We start from the raw sequence: 24,024 nt of genomic DNA, 5'->3' as shown, positions 1-24,024 counted from the left end.
ATATAATAAATGTAATCACAACTTTCATGATTTTTTGTCTCATGTTTGCAGTCTATTTACACAGGTCACAAATAAATTCATTGTCCTCTTCTTCACATCCAGCACACGCTTCATGTGCCCATTTGTGGCAAGCCGAACACCTTATCCACCCTTCATTTTCTTTTGATTTTGAGAACGAGTCCTGGCAGAACAAACAATCCACGTCACTTTCATCACTGTCAGATTCGTTCAAAAACAAAGCACGATTTCCCACTTTTGGTTTCCTTTTCTGTTTGACAGCTGGTTTCTTTTTCTTGGTAGCCAACTTCTTTTTTTCTTCTTTTTTCTCTAGTTTGATCCTCTTCAGTTTTTCTTTGTCTTCCTTTTCTGCCTTCGCTGCTTCAAGTTCAGCCTTGTAAGGGCTTGAGGTTAAAACTGCAGCCGAACCCTTTTTTCTTTTATTTTTTCTTTTGATGATATTTATTTTTGGAATCGGGACAATATCTTGAGGGCTAACAGCAAATGATGTACTGGGTATGGCGGTTGGACTTACAGCAGATGAGGTACTAGGCATGGAGCTTAAGGCAGATGAGGCATCGGGTTTTAATGGACGACCATCATTTGAGGCATTTAGGGTTGAAGAGACGAGAACAAATAATGCTGTGGGGTCTCCGGCACCTAATATAGGCCCTGAGCTTGTGCTTTCTTCGGGATCGGGATCAACAGGCCCTGATGTTGCACTTGCGTTGGGATCGGCATCAGCAGATCCTTCTTTATCAGAGTCCGGTGAAACTGGATTGATGTCAGCTGTGCGGTGTGACTGAGATGGATTGGGAATTTCCGTTGTTGTAGAAGCAATAAAATCTGCTTCAGTGAACACATCTCTGTTGATTGGCACTATGCCACACCTTCTAAATCCGTTAACCGCAACAGTAGGAGTAGCTGCGCTCAAAAATGACTCCCCGAGAAGACGAGACACTTGATATTGGGTTACTTGCCTACCAGGGTTATTTCGCAAGAATCTCTCAATTGCTTGTACATAATAGGTGTTAAATGGCCCTATAAACGCAACGTCTAACGGCTGGAGCTTGTGACTGCAATGAGGGGGGATGCAAACCACAGTTGTATGGTTTTTCCTGGCCTTTTCTAGAAATTCAAGGTTCCTGGTGTGCGTTGCATGTCCATCAAGTACCAATAAAACAGGGTCGTCTTCTGAAGGCTTAGCAAAGCGTAAAAAGTGCTCAAACCATTGAGTGAAAATGTCCGTTTGCATCCATCCTGATGGATGGCAGGCGAAAACTGTCCCTGGCGGAGAACCATCCTGGAGCTCAACTTTCATCCGCTGCCTTGGAAATATGACCATAGGAGGTATAAAAGTCCCCCCTGCTGACATAGAAACTACAAATGTCGAAAGAACACCTCTTTCAGCAGATGTGAGAGAGCCAACTTGTCGTCTGCCTTTAAGCGCAAAAACCTTTGACGGTTTAGTCTGGACAGTCATAAGTCCTGTTTCGTCGACATTGTAAACCCTGTGAGGAGGATATAAATGGTTTTTCTGGACATCCTCTAAAATGTCGAAGAACTTCGAAACATTTACTTTGTTAAACGCTTGAGCTCTTGCCGCCGAAGTTGCCTCTGGTACTCTCAACACCATTTCAGGGTGGCGCTGTCTAAAGCCCCTAACCGAATCTTTCCCAGCCATTTTTTTTTCATTGTTGAAGTTATGTGGGATTTTATTTTGCTCTGCAAGTTTGTACGCAAGACTCCGCAAATCAGGTACAGTGATTCCGAAAAAGCGTATCTCCATTTCTAGAAGATGTTTTACAAGCTGCTCTTCTTGTTCTGCAGTGAAAACAGGACGGTAGTGGCCAATAACTTTGTTTGTTGCCTTAGCATGCTGGTTCCTATTTAAAACCCGGCGTTTCAACGTGTTCCTTGGAACATTGAAGCTTTTGGCAGCTGTCTGCATTGGCATACCATCTTTCACGGCGTCGATAGCCCGCTGCATCGCCTGAGGATCCCAAGACTGTTGCTCGCTTTTCCGTTTATATTTAGAGACCATGACTCCAACTGAAAAAAAAAATGGAAATAAGTTGTAGTTGCATACAAGACATTTAATTTTACTTTTTTCTATATATTAATAAATATATTTAAAATAAAACTAAATACTTGCTATAGGATACCTAACCTGGGTTCGGGGACAGGTAAAATAAATATATTTTATATTAAAAACTAAAATTGTTGGTGTCGGGCAAAGTAGCCACGGTAGAGGGTAAAGTGGCCACTGCTGTGGCCACTTTGCCCTTTCTGACGCCATTACGAAAATGCGACTTTACACGGACACCTGTTACACCCAGCTCTTACTCCTACACATGAATTGATAGCCTAAATTACACTCTTTTCAATGGTTATTGTCAGCATTACTTACTAGGGTCGTAGTTATAGATATACAAAGTAAAGTAGACCACTTACCTTACATCAACAACTTGAAAAACAACAAATTTGACATTAAAATCGGAACACGTAATCTGATCACCTTCACAACGCTATGGAACACTAATGAAGGTCTCACGCAGTAGTTGAGGCGTTGGCCGCTGCGTAGCGCCACTGGGTGGCAGAGAAATCGGCCGTGGCCACTATGCCCGCAGTGGCCACTTTGCCCACAATTCCCCTACATCGTATTAAAACGTCCAATGAAATTTCTCTACACACGGCTTGAATCTCATTCCAAAGAATGTCTAGATTACATGAGTGACGTTTGTACACCTCATCTTTCACTGTGCCCTATTAGAAGAAATCCAGTGGTGTAAGGTCTGGAGAGCGTGCTGGAAACTCAATTGGTCCCCTGCATCCCATCCGCTGTCCCGGCAAATTTTGATCCATTAGCTCGTACGTAACTGCGATAGTGCGGCGGGGCACCATCTTGTTGAAAATGCGAAATCCTGAAATTTAACTTTGTAGAACAGAAAATAAATTTTCTATAGAAGTTTAAAGTTTGTATACATTTTTTTGAAGCACAATATATATCTTCTATGAATAAAAAGAGCAACAAATAATTTATTTGTACCTATTTTACAAGCAAACCACTTCTAAGAGTTTGATATTTATTAAATTTCAAATTTCACTAAAACTTAGGTGCTTTGATAATGGTGACTAACGGAACCCCTGCTTGCATTCCAGGAGTCTCTAGGGGATTACGGAACGCAGGTTTGAAACCTCTGGTCTAGATGATCGTAAATATCATGATGATTAGTAGAAATGGAACATATTTCATTTCAGACGCAACGTTAAACTTTTCTCTACGTCATGTTTTACAGGTCAGAGATTTGCGGTAATGGAAGAAAAAGTAGTGATTTCCAACGTTATGCGTCACTATACTTTGGAGTCGGTAGAGTCTCGCGATAAAATTCCTCCTGCCACAGAGCTCATCCTGAGAGCTTCTCATCCTCTGAAGATCAAGATCAGGTCGAGACGATAACTATCCAAGCTTTCGATGAAACACGCCAGGTAAAAGATAAGTCTTTCTTTATTCTTTATCTTCTTTACTAATAATAAAGCTCAAAGTCTCTCTGTCCGGAGGATCTCTGGATATCTGTAGGAAGTCTGGATCTCTGTGACGCGCATAGCGCCTAGACCATTTGGCTGATTTTCATGAAATTTGACACAAAGTTGGTTTGTAGCGTGGGGGTGTGCAGCTCGAAGGGATTTTTCGAAAATTCGATGTGGTTCTTTCTCTATTCCAATTTTAAGAACAAAATATTCATGATATGGACGAGTAAATTACGAAATTAACGTAACGTGGAATCGTAACATGGGCACAAGCCAATTGGCGAGATACGAAATTATCATAACGTGGAACCGTAACATGGGTACAAGTCAATTGGCGAGAAAATTCACCATACATTATTTGTAAATGTACAGGCGAAACAAAAGACCTTTCTATTACGGGCAAAGCCGTGCGGGTACCACTAGTTACTAATAATAAAGCTCAAAGTCTCTGTCTGGATGTTTGTGACGCGCCTAGACCGTTCGACCGATTTTCATGAAATTTGGCACAAAGTTAGCTTGTAGCAAGGGGGTGAGCACCATGAAGCGATTTTTCGAAAATTCGATTTTGTTCTTTTTTCTATTTCAATTTTAAGAACACTTTCCAGAGCAAAGTTATCATAAGATGGACGAGTAAATTACGAAATCATCATGACGTGGAATGGGAGAGCGAATGAACCAAGCCAATTGGCGAGAAATTCGTCATCCATTATTTGTAAATATACACGCGAACCGAATGACCTTTTAATTTTCAACTACGGGCAAAGCCGTGCGGATACCACTAGTAGGTAATAAAGTATCTATAGCACGAGAAGTTGATAGCGAAGGTAAACGAAGCGTCGTGACAATCAGCGATACTTCTGTATGCTTGGTGGCGATACAGTTGTCTGCTTAATGCTGGAGCAGGGGAAACAAAGCCAAGCGGATAAGCAAAATCTTCATGAACAAAATTTCAACACCCCGATGAAAGAGGCAAATGTTGGCGCCAAATAGCAACCCTCTTTGTTTACTTCCGCTATCCATTTCACCCTAAATGCACTACACCCTGTTCAAAAAAATCCTGAAATTTTAGGATAAAAAGTACTAGTACTTTTATCGTAAAATTTCAGCCATGTTTTTCGTTGCCCATGTTGCCAGTACCTTTCACTGCAAAATTTTATGATAGAAGGAACAAGAATGTTGAGGAAAAACAGGAGATGAGAGCAGTGGTGTTCGAGCCTGATTGCCTATTTTCTCATACCGGTTTACTCGTCTCTATACCGAATTAGTTTCGACGGGAAAGTGAAAATATGGATAGGGAGTGGGGTGGTTTCCTTCAGTCAAAAGTACTACTTTTAGTCATTGAAATGGATAGAATGAGCAAAAAAAATTACATGGACCCAGAAAATAATTTCATTTTCCCCAACAGTTTTTTTTTAATTAATTTTTTAAAATGTCCGATTTTTCAAACAAGGCGTGGTCTTTATGACGTCACAAATGATGCACTTTGCCGCATCTTTCTACCGCGACTCCACGTTATAATAATCAAGAAGCGAATTAAAATTGCGCTCTACGCTTGCTATCAACCATATCGTTGCCAATACAGGTGAGTAAAGATGCGAATTAAATATTCTGTTCTGTGAAAATGGCAACATTGAAAGGCATTTCATCATTTGTGATGACACACGACAGAAGTGTAAACAATAAAAGCACACCGATTTAAGTAATTTTTTAAAAATATTAAACTTAAATAAATTATTTAAAAAATGGTCAGATCCTATGTTTTTAAGCATGCTCTTTCAGAAAAAAATACTTTTAAAATTTTGGAAACGACCCCATTGTACTGCCGTGAGAAGGTAAACGGCAGCATCTGCAGCAATGAGTTTTTGAAACATTTGAAGAAATGGGCCAGGGTTTTACATTTTTATGCTGGATGTTGGTTTAAAGTGCTGGTTCAATACTTAGAAGAATTACAACAGCACAGTTTTTACATTCATTGTTAAAGAACTCCAATCAATGCAACGATTCTGGATTACAGCATTTATTTTAAAATACATGCTTAACAGAAATATTTACAGTAGAACGAGGAGCTTAAACAAATAAGCAGGTCAAGGACACAATAGTATGAACATTACTCTTCACAATGAATGAAATTTTACAATTTGAAATGACTCCCTTAGAGATGAAATTTCCACACTTTGTTCTTGTTTATTATAAAATATCTTTGGTTTCACATCACAAATACATCTTTGGCATTTTACAAAGCATTTTGGAACACAATTATTTTGATATTTTTCAAATTTAAGCCTCAACTGGCACTTTTTTTTTGCAATCAAAGAAGCATTGAATAACCCTACAGCGAGCAAGGGCGCCCCGAACTAAAATTTTGTGTGGGGGGGGGGGGACGTTCTCATTTTTCAGAATGAAATTCCAACTACACCGAATGATAAAATGGTAGTCAAAATGGATTTTATAAAAATTTAAAGAAAAAGCAATTTTAATGTTGCAATTCGTCTCTAAATTTGCCGAATCGTCAGCAAAATTCGCCGGACAAGGAATTTTTGGGGGGTCGCAGTGACTTCTCATAACCTCCCATCGGATGTCCCTGACAGGGTGGTTCGGAAGTGAGCGTACCTCCCCCCCCCCCGCCTTTTTTTCAACATTCAGGTTGAATGTTTGTTTTTCATAATTATTTTGAAGTCGTAATCCATAAACATCGGTAGAAACACCATTCATGTCGTAACACGGCTGACGGTGTTCTGCCGATGTTTATGACTCTTAAGACTTCAAAGTAACTGCGTATAACAAAATGCTTTTGCTGTAGAACCACCAACCATGTCATAACTTTGGGGAGGTGTACTGTCATACAGCTCTGCTTTTTAGTTTAGGAACTACTCAAAAATGGCCGATATAATCCGTGCAGAATAGAAATCATTTCAAACATTATCACTGATTCATAGACATCTTAACCAAATATTATGTACACCATCTTATGAATCACAACATTTGTAAAACTTGTAAATCATTTGAAATTTACGAAACATAGAAAATACATGTCTAAGGCACTTAAGATGCATTTTGTTTTGTTCACTTTAACCAACAAATTGAAGCAAACCAATACACTAACAAACGCTGCTGCTTCGGCATAACAATAACTAGATGACCATCATATCGAAAGACAAGGCACTTATACGCAAAACCTCGAGACCCTCTCCTCAAATACTACAAGCCCCCCCCCCCCCCAAAAAAAAAACAGAAATACCCTTAAAAACATCTGCCCACACACCGACCTGCCTTCAAACCATCCTCAATTCACAACTTTCTTTTTTGTAATTAGAATATTAAACATATGAAAATATTTACTTTGTACAGTGGAGCATCAAAAATCCGCCACCCTGAAATCCGACAACATCCAAAATCCGCTTCGATTCTCCCCAAAACTTAATTTTTTAAATGATGAGGAAAAAGGAGATGCAGAATCTAAAAAAATTCTAATCTCGGAGGGTGTGCAGGTAGGAGAATACTACGTGGAATTTTTAAAACAAGATATTGTGTCGGAGCAAGAACTCCTAATGCTGTACAACATACAAAAAAGACTTAAGCTTAAACTATCAAAAAATATGAAACAAGCTATAATTTCTGAAATGTTTTCAAAATGTAAATAGCTAATGATTTGTAAACTTGTATATATTAAATATAATGTAAATAACTAACTATTATTTTGAGGCCGTGGTAGCCTGATCGGTAAGGCATTGGACTCGGGACCGGAGGGCCTCGGGTTCGATCCTCGCTGGTCGAAGACCCACCGTCGTCATTAATGGGGACTGGGCGACGTTAAATATGCTCGTGGTCTCAATGTCCTCCAAGTGAAACGATACCTCTGGGGGTGCTAGTACTAGGTAGCTATTAGCTCCTGGACTAGTTCAAAATTCTCACTAACTGTTCGATCCGGTGATGGTGCTGCCATCTATCGGTATATAAAAATAATGGAGGCAAGGCACTTAATATGCAGTCCTCGACATAAATACAGTTGAAGTCAGTTGTGACTCTTGAATAGAATAGAATAGAACTATTATATTTTCATTCCTTGTTGTTTTTATTTTTCCAATTTAAAGGTACAACTCCCACCTATTTCCTTAGTGACCTGAAATCCGCAAAATCAAAAATCCGCACCACCACTTCTCCCAATTTGTGCGGATTTTTGATGCTCCACTGTATTATTTATGTATGTATGGAGCCCAATGGCCGAGTTGTAACAGTTTCCACTGTGAAATTTCCTTTCCGTCAGCCTCTTGCTATGACGTCACGGAACCAGTTAGATGGCTTTCTTGTAGGAAGTGCTGGTAGGACACGGTCTATTCAGTGGGTAGATAAACCAAGCGCGCTTGGGACCTAAACATTGGAGGTTCAGCTGACAACCTAACCGGAACATCTGCTTTGCACCCTACAGCCCTTGGTCACGAAAACTGAGATGGGCACAGAAGACTTAAGCCCCAATGGGCTTTTGCGCCATTGAGTTTGGTTTTTATGTATGCATGTATAAGTGTGTGCATGCTATCACTTAACCTTTCCTTATTGAGCCCCAGTTTTATTGCAATAAGTTTATAGAATATTACATTGATTTCATTTTTTTGCATAACATTTATCACAACAATAAAACCTTCAATACCTCTGTTTTTCGACACAACGTTTTCAACAGATTCATAATTTCTCAAATTTTAGAAATGACTTAAAATGTATTTTTTTGCCATTTCTTTTAGTAAATACTATTGACGTTAGATGTGACTCAATTTGACCACCATTCAGATTTTAATGATATATTTGTAAATTCGTTTTTGTCCAAGTTTGGTTACATATTTTAGACTTTTAAAAAAATTCATTACAAAGCAAAAAGTTTTTTTTTTTTTTTTTCAAATTACATATCAATGTATACTCTTGTTACATTACTTCGTATACTAAACTAGAAGAGAAACCCTTGTTTATGAAAATTTTTGTACCTCAACTTTGCTGTGATAGCTGTTTATTTACACATTTTTACATACAAATTCCCAAGCAAATTCTACATCTCCACTAACAAAAATAAATCATAATTTCTTTTTTAATAAATGCATTGTTTAAATAAAATCATTCATGTCAAATTCATTGATAAATGATGCTATGAGAATACAATGCGGATGAAAATAATTTACGTTAATATGGCACCCAACATATACACGAACTATGACGACCGAAACAGATGTAATTTTTACACAAATGAGGTGAGAAATGAATAACTACAACAAAATGAAAAGGTTTGTTACATAAATGCTTTTCTAGATACAAACTTTGTTTACAATGAGATTCATAAAATAAATGCAAGTGATTCCTTCAAATGCAACGTATAGTCAACAAAAATATTTTTATTAAAGAGAGAATAGATTTTTAATGTTCCTCTACTTTGCACAGGGTAGCTTTTTTTCCTTTGAAAATTTTGAGATTTTGATTTTTGTGTTAAATATTTCATTAAAATCCATAATTCACGCATAAATAGAGGAGTTTAAGAGGTGAAGACGGTACATGATGTTAAGATAAATTTAAGACAATTGGCTTTAAAGTAAATATTTGCTTTTTTTTTTTTTTTTTTTGGCTCTGCTGTATCAATTGCTGAAGGATTGATATAAGTTTACTGTTATAAGTAGTGATTTATTTATGTATTTATTCAGCTCCAGTGTCCGCAGAAAAATTCCTTTTCAATTTCCTTAGTTTGGAAAAGGACTTTTATTTGTGTGTGTGTGTGAATGGCAGGTGAAAAATCACAAAAACTCTTTAAATGTCACTCAATGACTCAACTATCGATTCAATAAACATATTCATAAAAATCGTCATCAAGTATATCTATGAGATGGGATAAAATTTAATTTTTAGTATCAACATTTATATCACAATTGAGTATGAAGACATTAAATGATTTTGTTTCAGTTTGTAGGGGGGGGGGGGGTTCCCCAGTTTCAGTTACATTCAGTTAATAATTAAACTGAATTAATTTCTACCTATCATTGATATTTACACTTTTATTAAATATTAGTTGCGCATAGACATGGAAAATGGTTGTCATTTAAATTTTGTTTCAGTTTTAAACTACAGTTGTTTTACCAATGCCAATTTTATTTAATTTATAATTAAACTGAACTTAATTTCTACTCATTATTGATCTTTACACATTTGTAATTTTCACGAAATGGCGATTGAGAAAGAATGTGTTAAATGATTTAAATTAGCATTTTATTTCAGTTATTTTTAATCCATTTTCAGTTTTTATTCAGTTCATAATTAAACTGAATTAACTATTGCTCACTGATATTTATATAACAGTAAAGTTTTCTCAATGACCGCTGAGTATGAATAGGTTAAATGATTTTAATTTGCTTTTTATTTCAGTTTGTAGTTCTGTTTCTTTTATTCTTTTATTTTTTATTGATTCGAAATCCTTGTCACATCACAAAGGTTCGACTGAAAAGTCAGTCCTTTAAATCCATTCGCTGGAATGCGGCAGGACACGTGCATATTAATAAAATTTTCAAAATGGCGTTTGAGTACTAATGTGTTAAGTGATTTTTAATTGCACATTGTTTCAGTTAAAATTTAATGACAATGTAATCTTCAGAGGAAAGCATTTGCCCCCGTTGCAAAGCAAAAATCATTTTGAAACCATGTGGACACGATTTGTAAAAACCGTAAAGCTCATTCAAAAACATTTTCAAAAAGACAATTAATTGGCAATTCATTAATTTTAAGCAATAAACTATAATGAATACTTGTGAGATTTTAAAGTCTTAAAAGTCGCGTGCTGTCAACTATTTTTTCTATCAATTTCAAAGGAACTCCTTCGAACTAAAAAGCAGTTACAAATCATGCATTAAATAATAATAATAATAAATATCTTTATCACATTCTTCTCTTTTGTTAACTTCATGGATCAAAATAAATTGATTTCAATCAACTTTTAATATAATGCAAAAGAATCTTGCTACAAAACTAAAAATACAGATTCCTATTCAGTAAAGGAGTCAGACACCAACAGCAGCTGAGTCGCTATTTAAGGAATTTCTGAATTCATACTTTAGTTCATTTGATCACCAAAATCATCAAAATGTTTTACACTTCTAGAAATTGCTCTTCAAGTGAAAAAAATGAATTAATATTTTTTAAAAAATCAAAAAGATAACAATAATAAATGTAATTAAAATACTAAAGAAAATGATAAAGTAAATAAATAAAATTAATAAAATAATAAAAGCCTTTAAAAAATTGAAAATTAATAAAATAATAATTTTTTAATATGCAGTTTATTTCAGACTCAATAAATAGGGATTCAACTGTGTTTGCTAAATATGATGTTTTTAATGTGCCCTGCACATTACACATACACACATCATTTGATTAACACATGTAAAATTTTTATCTTGAATTTTTTATTCTTGAATAACATTAAAATAATTAGTTAATTTGAATGGAGTTAAGAAGTTGAAATAATCATATGTATAGCTATTGTTTCAAGCGGTATACATACATAGGCTATAATTTCCAAACCTGTAAAACACCAAATTCTTCTTGACTAAGCTTTTTTTTTAATACAACCGATATATTATGTATATACGGTATACCTATGTATGTATACCGTATATACATACATAGGCTATAATTTCCAAACCTGTAAAACACCAAGGTCTTCTTGACTAAGGTTTTTTTTGTAATACAACCGATTCCAATACAATTGCTTTTAGTATAATCATTTACAATACAAAAATAAAATAAGCAAACATTAAAGCACATATGAAGAGAGCTCTAAGATATATATTTTATGAAAAAGTTGTTTTTTTTTTTTTTTTTTTTTTTTTTTTTTTCCCCACGGCCGCGCGTTTTGTGGGAAAAAAGAAACATTTTGGTTAAAAAAATCCCAAAATTTGTTTTTTTTTAAAATGTATGGCTGAAAAATCAGTTGTAATGGAAATGTAAACCACCAAAAGAAACGGTTTGATACTCATGTCCAAGAGTTATTAGTTGACTTACATTAGACTGTATTATAAAAAGAAAAAAAGAAATCTATCATACTATTCTCAATATCTCATCTGATTTGTCAACTGTACAGTAGTATAAATATTTTTCATACAAAATTAAGGAGAAAAAATACAATATTTTTACTTTCAAACAACTTATTCTCAATGTAGTTATTTTATTTTTGTATTGTACATAAAAAAAAAACTATCCTTTGATTTTTGCTATGCATAAATACTGAATTTCTCACAGGGGAGCTTTTAAATGAAAATAGCTTTCATCACATTTAATCCTTTCTCTATTTGGAAACGAAAATAGAGAAGGACATTGGGTTAAACTATGAATCGATCGGATTACTAAAAGAAAAAAAATAGAGAGAGACATAATGTTTAATTGTGAATCGATTCGATTACTAAAGGAAAAAAAAAAAAAAAAAAGAGGGACATTATGTCAAACTGTGAATCGATCCGATTACTAAAAGAAAAAAAAATAGAGAGGGGCATTAGAGGTGAAATTGAATTGGTCCGATTACTAAAAGAAAAAAAAATAGAGAGGGATATTAGGTTAAACTAAGAATCGATCCGATTACTAAAAGAAAAAGAGAGTCTGAAAGTTAACTATTATAGTAAGCTTTCTCTCAGAAGTTTTGAAGAAAGCAAAAAAAAGAAAAAAGTATATTACATCTTTTTCAGACCTGTAGCGAGAATAAATCAAGAAGGCTTGACCAAAATTCTTCCTCTTGTGAAATGCAACTGATTTAAATAGACGTATTAGATAATTCTTACTTCCTACTGGGAAATAAAACACCTGAGAACAGTGTTTACATTTAATATGCTTTACCTTCAAAACTGAGTAATCTTTTCATTTTTTTCTTTGTAATCCAATGTCAATCAAACGATAAATATGAAGAAATAACAATTAAAAAAATATGAGTAAAAAAACTAAGTAGATAGGAGAGGAGGGTAAATACTTGTTAACATGAAAAATGTTGACGCAATGCTGGTAAAAAAGTAGAAAAAAAAATACTTATTTTATATATTGCAGGAGAGCAAGTGGAACTAGCCTTTCTTGAAATTGTTATCTGACTACAGGTCTGATAAACATATAATTTTTAGTATCCAAAAATGCATTTTATTATGTGTTCCTAATTTTAAAAAAAAAATCCTATAAAAAGTAGTATTAAATTTAAAATTTTCACACAGCTGCCAACCAATAATGATAAAAAATGTAGAGTTCTATCCACAACGAAATATCATTATGAGTCTGAATAAAACTAAGACTACGAACATTCAATCTTAATCTTGCTTCTGTACTTGTTTTCTTTTTTCTACTTTTCCAAAAAGTCTACTTAAAACTGAGATTCAGGATCTCCAATTTTAATCTTGCTCTTTTTTTTTTTTCGTTTCTCCCAAAAAGTCCATCGCTCTTCACACAACCATTTTCAAAAACTAAACTCTGCAAACTTCATATGCAGTTCAACATCAACCCGATTATTAACAGTCAACAGCAGATATATAAGTTACTAAAACTTTCTTCCACAAAAAATTTTTTTCTTTTTCAAAATGGCAGGAATTTTAATTGCACTTCGGGCGTCCTAAGTTGTCAGACTCAATGAGACGTCGGTGGCACCTCTCACAAAATAAATAAATAAATCATCCTGGTGCACAGAAGACGGCCTTAATCCATTTCCTCTTCCTCGGAACTGCTGTTCTGTGGAGTGTCCAGGATCGGGAAATCCAGCTCGAGATACGTCTGGAGAAACAAATCAAAATAAATACAAATACAAAAGTGAGGACCAGCAGCAGGCTCTGGGCCCAGCTTGAGTGATCCTAGTCATTTTTTTAGTCCCCTCACCTACTGAAAGATTTAAAGCACTGTACTAAAGTAATTACTATGCATAACTACAGACGACGTTTGAATATTTTGAAGCAATTTCGTTATTTTAACTGAAATAAATGAAGCAACTTTTTCTAAAGAGACATTCAATTACAATCGTAGAATTTGGGTAGATTGGGCCTAAACAAACAAACTATGGATGAGTTAATACAAAAGTGAAAACCAGCAACAGAATTTGGGCCCAGCTTGACTGATCCTAGTCATTTTTTTTAGTCCCTTCACCTACTGAAAGATTTAAAGCACTGTACTAAAGCGATTACTATGCATAACTATAGAAGAGGTTTGAATATTTTGAAGCAATTTCGTTATTTTAACTGAAATAAATGAAGCAACTTTTTCTAAAGAGACATTCAAGTTAAAATCGACCCAAATTCGATTAGGTCAGGACAAACAAATTAAATGGGTAACTTAATACAAACACAAAAAATGAGGATCAGCAACAGGCTTTGGGCCAGCTTGACTAGTCCTAGTCAATTTATTAGTCCTCTCAGCAACTAAAGGATTTAAAGCACTGTACTAAAATGATTACTATACATAATTATAGAAGAGGTTTTAATACTTTGAAGCAATTTTGTTATTTTAACTGATATAAATGAAGCAACTTTTTCTACAGAGACATTCAAGTTAAATTCGTAGAATTTGGGCAGGTCTGTTCCAGGGGTGCCCACATGGGGGATTATGGCGCAAGCTGCGCTAACTTTTTTTTTGGGGGGGGGGAGTTTTAATTTTTTCATTCATTTATTAAAATGTATTTATTGTTTTATTTTAAGTTTAAGTTATTCATTTTATTTTACTTTATTTTATTCTGTTCACATTTTTTTTTTCATTTACTATTTATTTAGTCTGTGTGTGTGTGTGTGTGTGTGTGTGTGTGTGTGTGTGTGTGCGCGTGTCATTGGCGTAGCACAGGACTTTTCTAATAAAATAGTAATAATGATAATAATTAAAAATAAATAAATAAACAAACAAATAAAATGCTTAAAAAAATAAATAAATGCATTAAAAAAATAAATAATATAAAAAGAGAACGAGAAAATAAAAAAGGGAAAGAGAGTTGAGAAATATTTAGGGGGAGGGGAAGATTTACGCCACTGAACTTCGGGGGGTGGGGATGGGCATCCTGAGCATTTCTGCTACTTTTAATATTTAGATAATTGCAAGCAGAAATATATACAAACAAAGATAGCGAATAATTTTATCTTTTGACATTGAACACTTGTAATGTAATCGGGATAGAAGATAAATCACATACAAACTCAGTGCAATTAGTTTTTACTTGACACGCAAATTAACACTCTGAAACTTTCAGCAAGTATTTGACTGATAATTTTTTACTTGTTAAAAATAAACTTACTCGTTCCAAAGAATCCAGCAGAATTCGGTCCAAAATCTTTGTAACTTCACTGAAATTAGGACGATCTAATGGAACTTCTTCCCAACAAGCTCTCATAAGCATATAGCTATATAAAAAAAAAGAAAGAATTGGACTGAATAAAAAATTTCAAAATGCTTTTTATATAGAAAATATGATAGCATGAAATTTTTGAAGGAAATATCATAAATAATTTTATTTTTGTTTGAAACGAAAGGAAAAGATCCTGGTATTGTTTCAACAAGCAATTGTATTTGTTCAATGTACATCTTTGATTAGGCAGGGACATTTTCCAACTTTTATTTATTTATTTTATTATTATTATTATTTTAATTTGATTTATCTCCTAAAGGCTTTTCTGCTTCAGCAATGAAAAGTTTTACAATCACAGGTTTTTGAATTTTGTTCCAAAATTTACTGAGAGATTTGCAATTTATTTTAAGGCAAGATTTTGAGCAATATTTAGTTTCCATTAGATTTATCGCCAACAAAAATAAATAAACAAATGAAAAAATAATAAATAAATACATAAATCAATAAGACAGAAAAAGATTTATCGTCCACAATAAAATAAAATAAATAAATAAATAAAAAATAATAAGTCGGAAAAAATCAGCAAAATAAATCTTTCAATCCAAAATAATAAATCGAAAAAAAAAAAGAAAAAACAGCAATATCTTTACTAATAACAAATCTGAAAGTCTGGATCTCTGTCTGAAAAGTCTGGATGTCTGTGGCGCGAATAGCGCCTAGACCGTTTGGTTGATTTTCATGAAATTAGGCACAAAATTAGTTAGTAGCATGGGGGTGTGCACTGTGCACCTCGAAACGATTTTTCGAAAATTCGATTTTGTTCTTTTTCTATTCCATTTTTAAGAACATTTTACCGAGAAAATTATCATAACATGAACGAGAAAATTATCATAACATGGGCGAGCAAATGAGCATAGCAAATTGGCGAGAAATTCATCATCCATTGTTTGTAAATATACAGACGAACCAAATGACCTTTTTTTTCAACTATGGGCAAAGCCGTGCGGGTACCAGTAGTAAGTAAATGTAATGAAAAGGAAAAGAATCGGTAAACTGCGAAATGATTAATAGTCAACAATAATTAGACAGATAAATAAATTAGTTTTCATGAGTTTCATCACCCCACAATACATCAAATTACTCGCTATTTGCCAGCCGCAAAGGCAACAGAAGGAGAAAGGGCAAAGTTAAATCAGTATGCAATGTCGACTACTCAAAAATTAAAGTTAATGATACTTACATATCTAGTGGGCATTTGTCAGGTTTTGCCATGCGATGACCGTCCTTCAACTTCTGGTAAAGCTTCTCGTAGGGAATCGTTGGGTATGGTGTTCCTCCGAGAGTCATGATTTCCCACAACAGCACTCCAAATGACCACTTAAGAAGAGATAGGGGAAAAAAAGTTTTTCAAAATATAAATTAAATACAGATGATTTTAACTGGAAACCACTTTTACGTACAAAGCAGGCCGATCATTTTGACAGTTAAGTGCAGCCCCATCACCCATATACATATCGCTTTATATACGTTATGTTATCCTAGTATGTTTGAAATTTTTTTGTCAGTCAAAAAATTAGACATAATATTTTCTGCACTGCTTGTTTCTAAGGTAAAGGTGTTATATTTTCAGCTGTATGCTTGGGCGTAGCCAGAAGGGAGCAGGGAGGGGCATGGGCGCCCATATGCAAAATTGTAAGGGGGGGGGGCTAAGAAATTTTAACAATGGTTTAGCAGGATATTTTCCCCATCAAGGCAGATTTCAGGACGGATTAGAGTCATTAAAATTTGATATTTTTAATTATTTATTCATTAATGGCTGGAGAAGAAATATTTTTATATTTTTGCAAAGAAAAAGGTACTAAAAGCAAGGAAGTTCTAATTTCCAAGGGGGAGCTCGAGACCCCCTTGCCCCCTATATGGGCGCTCTTGGTTAGGTGCAATAGCCTCTCCTTAGAAGAGAACCTCCAACTCCTATGCTCTTTCCAAATAATACCAAAGACAATTTAAAGTTACTATTTTAGGCCTTCAATTTCGAAAAATTTCTGGGGAAAAGCCATAAACCGCGTTTTCTGCCCTCATCTGTCCAAAAATAGCATTAAATGTTCTTTTAGGGAAAAGGAGGACAATAATTTTAAGCAATTTCCGAGGTCCGTGCTGGGGGGGGGGGGGGGGGACAACTAAAATCACTATCTTGTTGCGCCTATGTTTGTCCGTCCCTGACGGGAGTCCTGGCTACGGCCATGGTTGTATGTTTTGTTTATACTTGTATATAAGAGAAACTTCACAAATGTCAAATTTAAAACAGAAATTCTTTATCTATTTTCAGGGATATTCTACTCAGAGTGAAATGATACCCTTGTGGACAGCATGCTTTGATCTTCATGTTCAATGGAAATATTAAAAGCTCAACTTTTGAACAAATCATCGTGAGATGTTTACCATTGCTAAATTCTGTTTCATTTGTTTTTATTCAGAAAAGCATCAAAAGTACAGGGGGTGGGGATAAATAAAAATATATTTTTAAAAATGTTTGACAAGTAAATTATTTGAATTAGTTTTGTTAATTTATGAAATTACTTTAAAAAATTATTGCTCTTCTTTTTTTTTTTTTTTTTTTTGACAATTATGCACTTAAAGCAGGGCTTAAGTTCTGCATAACCACACACAGAACTGTTCGTCTTCTGTAAAACTTTGAATGAAAAGAAATTTCAGGCAATTTAGATAACTTAATTAGGGTATGGGGTACTTTTTCTTAGAAATTGAGCCTAGCTATACAGCTTTATAGGATATTTCAAGATCTTAAGTTTAATAATTATTAAGGACCTTTTGAATCAAGTAGAAAAGGGTTACACACAAATTAATGAATAACGTTATTTTTATGATTTTAGAAAGCAATGCAACATAAATTGCTTCGAATTTATGTTGTATATCGAAGCATTGTGTTATGTTGCATGTTGTTAATCGAAGTTCTTCTGCCCTTATATAGAAGTTTGGTAAGACCCCATTTGGAGTATGCTGTTCAGTTTTGGTCTCCTTATCTTAAAAAAGACATTAATGTATTGGAAAGGGTTCAAAGGCGGGCTACAAGGCTAATAAGTGGACTTTCCCACTTAGATTATGATTCCAGGCTTAGAAGGCTAAAAATGTACAGTCTTGAGCAAAGAAGAGACCGAGGGGACATGATTCAGCTGTTTAAATTTATTAAAACGAAAGATGTTACGGGGCTAAAGTTTAGCACTGAAAACAGGACAAGGGGTCATTGTTTTAAGCTATTTAAATCTCAGGCTAACATGGATATTGGGAAAAATTATTATTTTAGCAGGGTAGTGGAACCTTGGAACAGCTTACCGGAAGAGGTGGTAATGAGCAAAGGAGTAGACAGTTTTAAGAGGGCCATTGATCTTCACTGGGGATTGTAAATTGACTAGGACCAGTCTAGCTGGGCCCAGAGCCTGTTGCTGGTCGTCACTTTTGTATTTGTATTTGTATTTGTATAAATCTGACTTTTTAACAAAATATTAGTTTCATGAATTTTCTGATTAAAAAAAAACAGCTTTAAAAATCTTACAATATCTTCTTCCAAAATACGACAGTAATACCCTCACTCAAATCATTCTCAAAAATAAATAAATAAATAAAAATGGATTTCTAAGAATTTAAATATTAGTTTATTGCTGCAAAAACTTTTGCTGCCAACCTTTGCTTCTGTACCCTTCCAAGTCTTTAAAATTGTACTTCAAACCAAGGAATAGAATTAGATCAACGAAGTGCACTTTACAAAACGAAAACTGTTTTGTTCTAGATCTCTCAACTGAACTCAGGGGCGGACCGGGTCCCTCAAGAGGGCGCCAACCTTGGCTTCCAAATGGCGCCAAAAAAAAAAAAAAGAAGAAGAAGAAAAGATGCTGCCAAAAAAAAAAAAAAGAAAGAAAGAATGAAAGAAAAAAAAAGATGGTACACAGGTTTATAGGTTTAAGGGGAAAAAAAAAAGCGAATTGAAGTCGCACAGGTTTACTAACGCAAAAAAAAAATATTAATTTAAAAAAAAATGCACCAAAAAAAAAATAATTAAATAAATTTTTAAAAAATAATAAAAAAGGTGTTCAACCTCGAGGGCGCATCGCCCCGCGGCCCTTTGAGCCGGCGTAGCGGGGCCAGTCCGCCCCTGACTCAACTCATTACTATTTTTTAGAATCTGCGAATTTACTCACCACATCGCTTCTTTCAGTATAATAGCGTTCACACAGGGCTTCGGGAGCCATCCATTTGATGGGTAACCTTCCCTAAAAAAGAAATCAACGTTTAATATCTACTTTTGGCTTTATAAGTTTATAGTTTAAACCATCTACAATACACTGTTCCCCCAAGAACGTTCCTACCTATAATTTAATCAATACTTCTAATAGCTACATACTATTTTTGCCACCATTTAGTTTACTTCTCCCCTATGTTTATTAAAAACTTGTTTCTATTTTTTCCTCTTTTAAATACTAAATTCTGTCAGTTTAAAAAGACCTAATTATCTAACATCCGCTCATTTATGCAAAGGCAAAAATAATTATTACAGTTTTCATGTAAATTAGTGCGATAATACGTTTAGAAAAGTATAAAAATATTGTGAAAGACCAATGATTCGCAAGATGTGGTCCGTAGACTCTCCTGAGGTTACCCACATAACAGTTAATCTTGTAGCGTGCATTTTTCACCACATTGTTAAAACTAACATCGTAATTCCAATAAACATAGAGTAGGAGACCCTAATTTCGAAATTCTAAAATCCAGAAGATCCGAAATTTGGAACTGTTATTTTTTAATCAATAAATAATAATAATTTTTTCAACCAAAAAAATCCCCCCCCCTTTTTTTTCAGTTTAAAATGTTTAACAGTAATTACTTGTTGAAAACACAGTACTTTCAGTTCAGCTTTTTTTTTTTCGACGCCACGTGTTATGCGCTAATATGCGTTTTGCTGTAATTGTGCATCAATCTTTTAACATCCACTTTTGGTGAACGATAATTTTTTTTATCTTCTCATAAGTATGCAATATAAAGCCTATTGAGCAAAAGTACAAAACTATTTTTAGTAAAAATATGATTTATTTATTGCATAGATCGGCAGATCGGCACATTGCATAATAGAAAGCAACTTCCGCGGACTACGGACTACATACTGCTGTATTTTGTCTCCAAATTTCCTTTTAGCATAATGATGTATGCTCTCATTCAGGTTGACCAAAAAATACAAGAAATTTAGCGGGAATATAGCGAAATCGGGAAAAACGCGGCTTATATCGTACGACTGGAAAGTTTTCACTATGTTTTAAATAGGAGTCCAAAATCCGGAAAGATTGCGGTACCGAGGATACCGGATTTGGGGTCCCGTAGTATAAATAAATACATTCAGTTGCGCACACAAGGGGAAGGTCCAAGGGTTCCGAATCCCTCCCACCATCTTTGAGTTTCTTTGACTGACTAATGGAGTACGTAAAATAATTTCAAGCAAAGGTAACAGTAATTTCTGATTTAATAAGTGAAGAAATAAAATTTATTTTCTCTCTTTCCTCCCTTTCAAAATCGTACTGCATATGAACATAATTTGTTCTGTGATGATTTTTTTCGATGTTTTTATTTTTAATATGAGAAAGGAAAAAAAAAAACATTCATTCTTGTGCTTTCTGGTATTATAATTAAGTATTCGTTAATAATCAGTTTATTTTATTAACTAAAGCTAAGTAATTGTGCAATAATTTTTTTAAATGTTTTTTCCTCCCGACAATCGATAAAATCAAAAGAATATGTTTGGATGCAGAATGGTAAACTTTGATCTGGACCCCCTCCCCCCCCCTTCCCCGCCCGAAAAATTCCTTTGAAAACTTACAGAAATGGGATTAGATTAAGGAAATCAACTAACTCTCGGGCCAATATTTTCAAAAATTTTGCCGGGGGAAAAAAATCGAAACCCTGGATGCATCTCTTTTAGCTAACTAAACACTAAAAGGGAAAAACACACCCAACAGATTACCACTTAACTTTAAATTATCTGACCTTTTACAACAGGAGTCCGACGATACGATAAGTTTGGGAAATGCTGAATTTGGATTCGAGAATTTTCCATGTTGCGGAACAAAACATCTCATACGCGATACGCGAGTATAAAAATCATTCAGTCCCGAGATAGTAAATATGTTAATTGCTGTTAATTTGTACACCCAAACCTGTTTTTATGAGGTGGATAGAGACCGCATAAAAATCGCATAAAAAATTGTTCGAAACTTCACGAGTAGCCTTAAAAAGTTGTTTCCGCAACACAATTTATTTATTTATTTTTTTTTTTTTTTTTATGCGGTGGATAAACCGCATAAAAAAGTCTCACATAGTTAGAAAATAACCCAAAAACTTACAAAATAGTAATCTTAAACGAAATCAAAATAAACCAAGTGAATAATTTTCGCCGAGTACTCTGGTAAAATTTCCCGAATAAGGAAAATTTTGGGAGGTCACAGTGACTTCCCATCGGGGTGCCTATGTCGTCACTAAAAGATTCTACCTCGCGCTCGTTTTAAAAATAATTTCGTCAATCAAATCCAAATCAAATTGAAATTTTAATATACGGCACAAAAAAAAAAAAAAAAAAAAAACGCACAAAAACATTTGCATAAAAAAAAGACCGCCAAAAAACAGGTTTCTGTGTATTCTTTTAGAACGTTTATTTCCAAGATGCGAGATTAAAATGTCATTTTTTTTAAAGTAAAGGTTGACCTAATGATTTTGTTTAAGTGTACATATAAAACTTATAACCCCCTCCCCCCTCCATTTATTTCTACCAGTATAAGAACTTATTTTTTAAATAAAAAAAACTCATACATTTGTTGTCTTCTTGTAATATTCGTTGCTATGAATGTCTCTGGCCAAGCCGAAATCGGCAATCTTGATGACCTCATCCTCCGTTAGCAACACGTTCCTCGCGGCAAGATCCCTGTGGATGACCTTCTTGGACGCCAAATACTCCATGCCTCGGGCAGTCTGGAAGGCGAAGGTGACCAGATTCTTGAGGCTCAGGACGGAGGGATCCCCTTTGGCACCTATGGGGACCTGGTAGCCCGAAGCATGTCGGTGAGATCTCAGATAGTCTCTCAGGTTGCCCTTCGAAGCGTACTCCACCAAGACGAATAGAGGTCCTGAAAGAAATGGAATAGTCAAGATTTTGGCCCGAAAGTAATAGAGTTGAAATTGTTTGTTTGATGCGAGTAGTATCTTTACATGATTGGGAACCGAAAAAACTAATCAAGTGATTGCTATTCCACTGTGAGAAACGTAACTGCCAATTTCGATTACTATATACAGCTCTCTCTCTCTCTCTTTTTTTTAAGTTTTATTGGAGCCTAAATTCAGCTTGCGATGAAAAAAATTCCATCGATATTTTTACGATTCAGGCCTTAAAGAAAAATTCAGATCCATTGTTAAACATTTGAATCAAGTTCCGAAAAGAGAAAAGAAAATGTTAACTTTTAAAATGTGGGAATACACAAGAGGATGAAATATCAAAATTGCTAATTTTTTTATACCAAGAGAAATGTTATTTCATCCACAAAGTTTGGAGAGTAGCCTCCTTCTACTGAAAGCTTTAAGTTTTAGCCAGTGATTACATACCAGATAGGTACCTCTCATGCATCATCAAAACTTGATGCTCCTACACATTAGCAGCAAAGTATAAAGCGCCGACATCCTGTAGAATGCCATGAGACAATTGAATTCTATACATACTGTTCAACCACGGATTGTATGAAATTGGCAAACGTCCATTTAAGACGAGTCTATCTGAAAAGGGAGAAAAGTAAAAATTTGATGCGCGTGTTCCGTTCATTTCAGTGAGACTCTGCTTAATTTAGAGGCTAACCATAGAGTAAAGAAGTTACAAAGAGAGGTTCCGCTATACTAAGAAATTCAAGCTGGAAGTTGCACCACTGTATCCCAAGATCCTTAGCTTCTTGCTAAATATCTTAGATACATTTTGATTCAAAACATTCCATTACTGAATCTCGATTGGTTGTTAATTTAAACTCAGATATTCTTCAAGTTTATGAAGCACGTTTTTGAAATTGCCTTAAAACATGATTGAAAATGCAGACCAATCCGCCAGCTACTTTAATCGGTCTCTTTGCGAGATTGGTGAAAATTATTATCGAGAAGCGATCATGTTATAACCCCGCTCATCATTGCACCGCAGTATCCCATAATTCCGGCTTTAATGTCATCTCCTTTTTACCATAAACGGGGCCTCTCTATGTTTATTTCTTTACTCTATGAGGCTAACAAACAGCTGCAAACGCTGCCGTCCTTAAAAACTCATAGATGCATAAATTTCCGTCTGTAAACCGGATGTTTGCCTTTCCATACAATCCGTGGTCAGACAGTAGAGAGTAGAATCCCAAATTTCAGGCATTTACTAGAGAAAATCGATTTGGATCTGCAAATTACTCGTGAGTACGAGTATTAGCTATATCAGAGGAAAGGCAGCGGAAGACACATCTAGAAAAATTTCTTAGAAAACATATTAACAATAGCCACTTACCATTCTGAGTGCAGCAGCCGTGCAGGTTGACGATGTTGATGTGATGGCCGATGATCTTCATGACTTCCATCTCAGAAACCAGATCCGCCATTTCACTGTCTAAATGATTCTCTTTCAGCATTTTAACTGCAACCGTGACCGGCTCGGGGCATCCGTTCAAACCGAAGGCATCAGCTTTCACAACTTGGCCGAAAGCTCCCTCACCGAGCACGTTTCCAAGGATGAGCCTGAGGATAGATAGGATTGCTATTTGTTACATCAGTTACATTCTCCTTTCCTCAGTTTGAGACAGTAGCAAAGACATTGCAGGCTTTACTTCTAACCAGGCCACGATCAAGGGAAGGGTTCGTTTTTTACTAATGCTTTAAACTAAGATTCAGTTCCAAAATCTTAGCAGTCTGAAAAGTAAGAATAATAAAAGCACTCAAAAAGAATATTACCTTTCACGCGGAAATTCCCAATTAGGATCCAATGGAATTTCGTACTCCGGTGCGGATGACACTTGCTCCGACGAAAACAACATGGATTGGTCAATTTTTACAAAAGGGACTATAGAATTTGAACTCTCATCCTACAAATAAAAAACCGAAATCTAAATAAAAACAAGCTGATG

General features: G+C 34.9%; 2 protein-coding genes across 3 annotated transcripts in view; one reads left to right on the top strand and one right to left on the bottom strand.

Annotated features, from left to right (window-relative positions):
- The window catches only part of LOC129224510 (cytochrome P450 4V2-like), a 74,147-nt gene extending 55,449 nt beyond the window's left edge, over positions 1-18,698 (top strand). The window contains exons 11-14 of one of the 2 annotated variants that reach the window (XR_008580697.1): positions 3,297-3,486; positions 17,166-17,205; positions 17,728-17,746; positions 18,339-18,698. Coding sequence is in view for 1 of the 2 variants with exons in the window: in XM_054858972.1 (XP_054714947.1) it covers positions 3,297-3,457 (161 nt within the window). In the remaining variant the exon portion in view is untranslated. Of the gene's footprint in view, positions 1-3,296; positions 3,487-17,165; positions 17,335-17,727; positions 17,747-18,338 lie in introns of those variants that run through there. The other variant, XM_054858972.1, reaches the window with a different exon arrangement.
- The window catches only part of LOC129224223 (fibroblast growth factor receptor 4-like), a 32,910-nt gene continuing 18,154 nt past the window's right edge, over positions 9,269-24,024 (bottom strand). The window contains 7 exon segments of the mRNA XM_054858646.1: positions 9,269-13,290; positions 14,789-14,894; positions 16,080-16,216; positions 19,051-19,122; positions 21,704-22,017; positions 23,412-23,638; positions 23,852-23,982. Coding sequence (XP_054714621.1) covers positions 13,216-13,290; positions 14,789-14,894; positions 16,080-16,216; positions 19,051-19,122; positions 21,704-22,017; positions 23,412-23,638; positions 23,852-23,982 — 1,062 coding nt within the window. The 3' untranslated portion in view covers positions 9,269-13,215.

This window comes from Uloborus diversus, chromosome 6 (assembly GCF_026930045.1).
Source record: "Uloborus diversus isolate 005 chromosome 6, Udiv.v.3.1, whole genome shotgun sequence".
Taxonomy (NCBI): Eukaryota; Metazoa; Arthropoda; class Arachnida; order Araneae; family Uloboridae; genus Uloborus; species Uloborus diversus.
The sequence above is the reverse complement of the archived record's forward strand: the minus strand, read 5'-3'. Positions and strand labels throughout refer to the sequence as shown.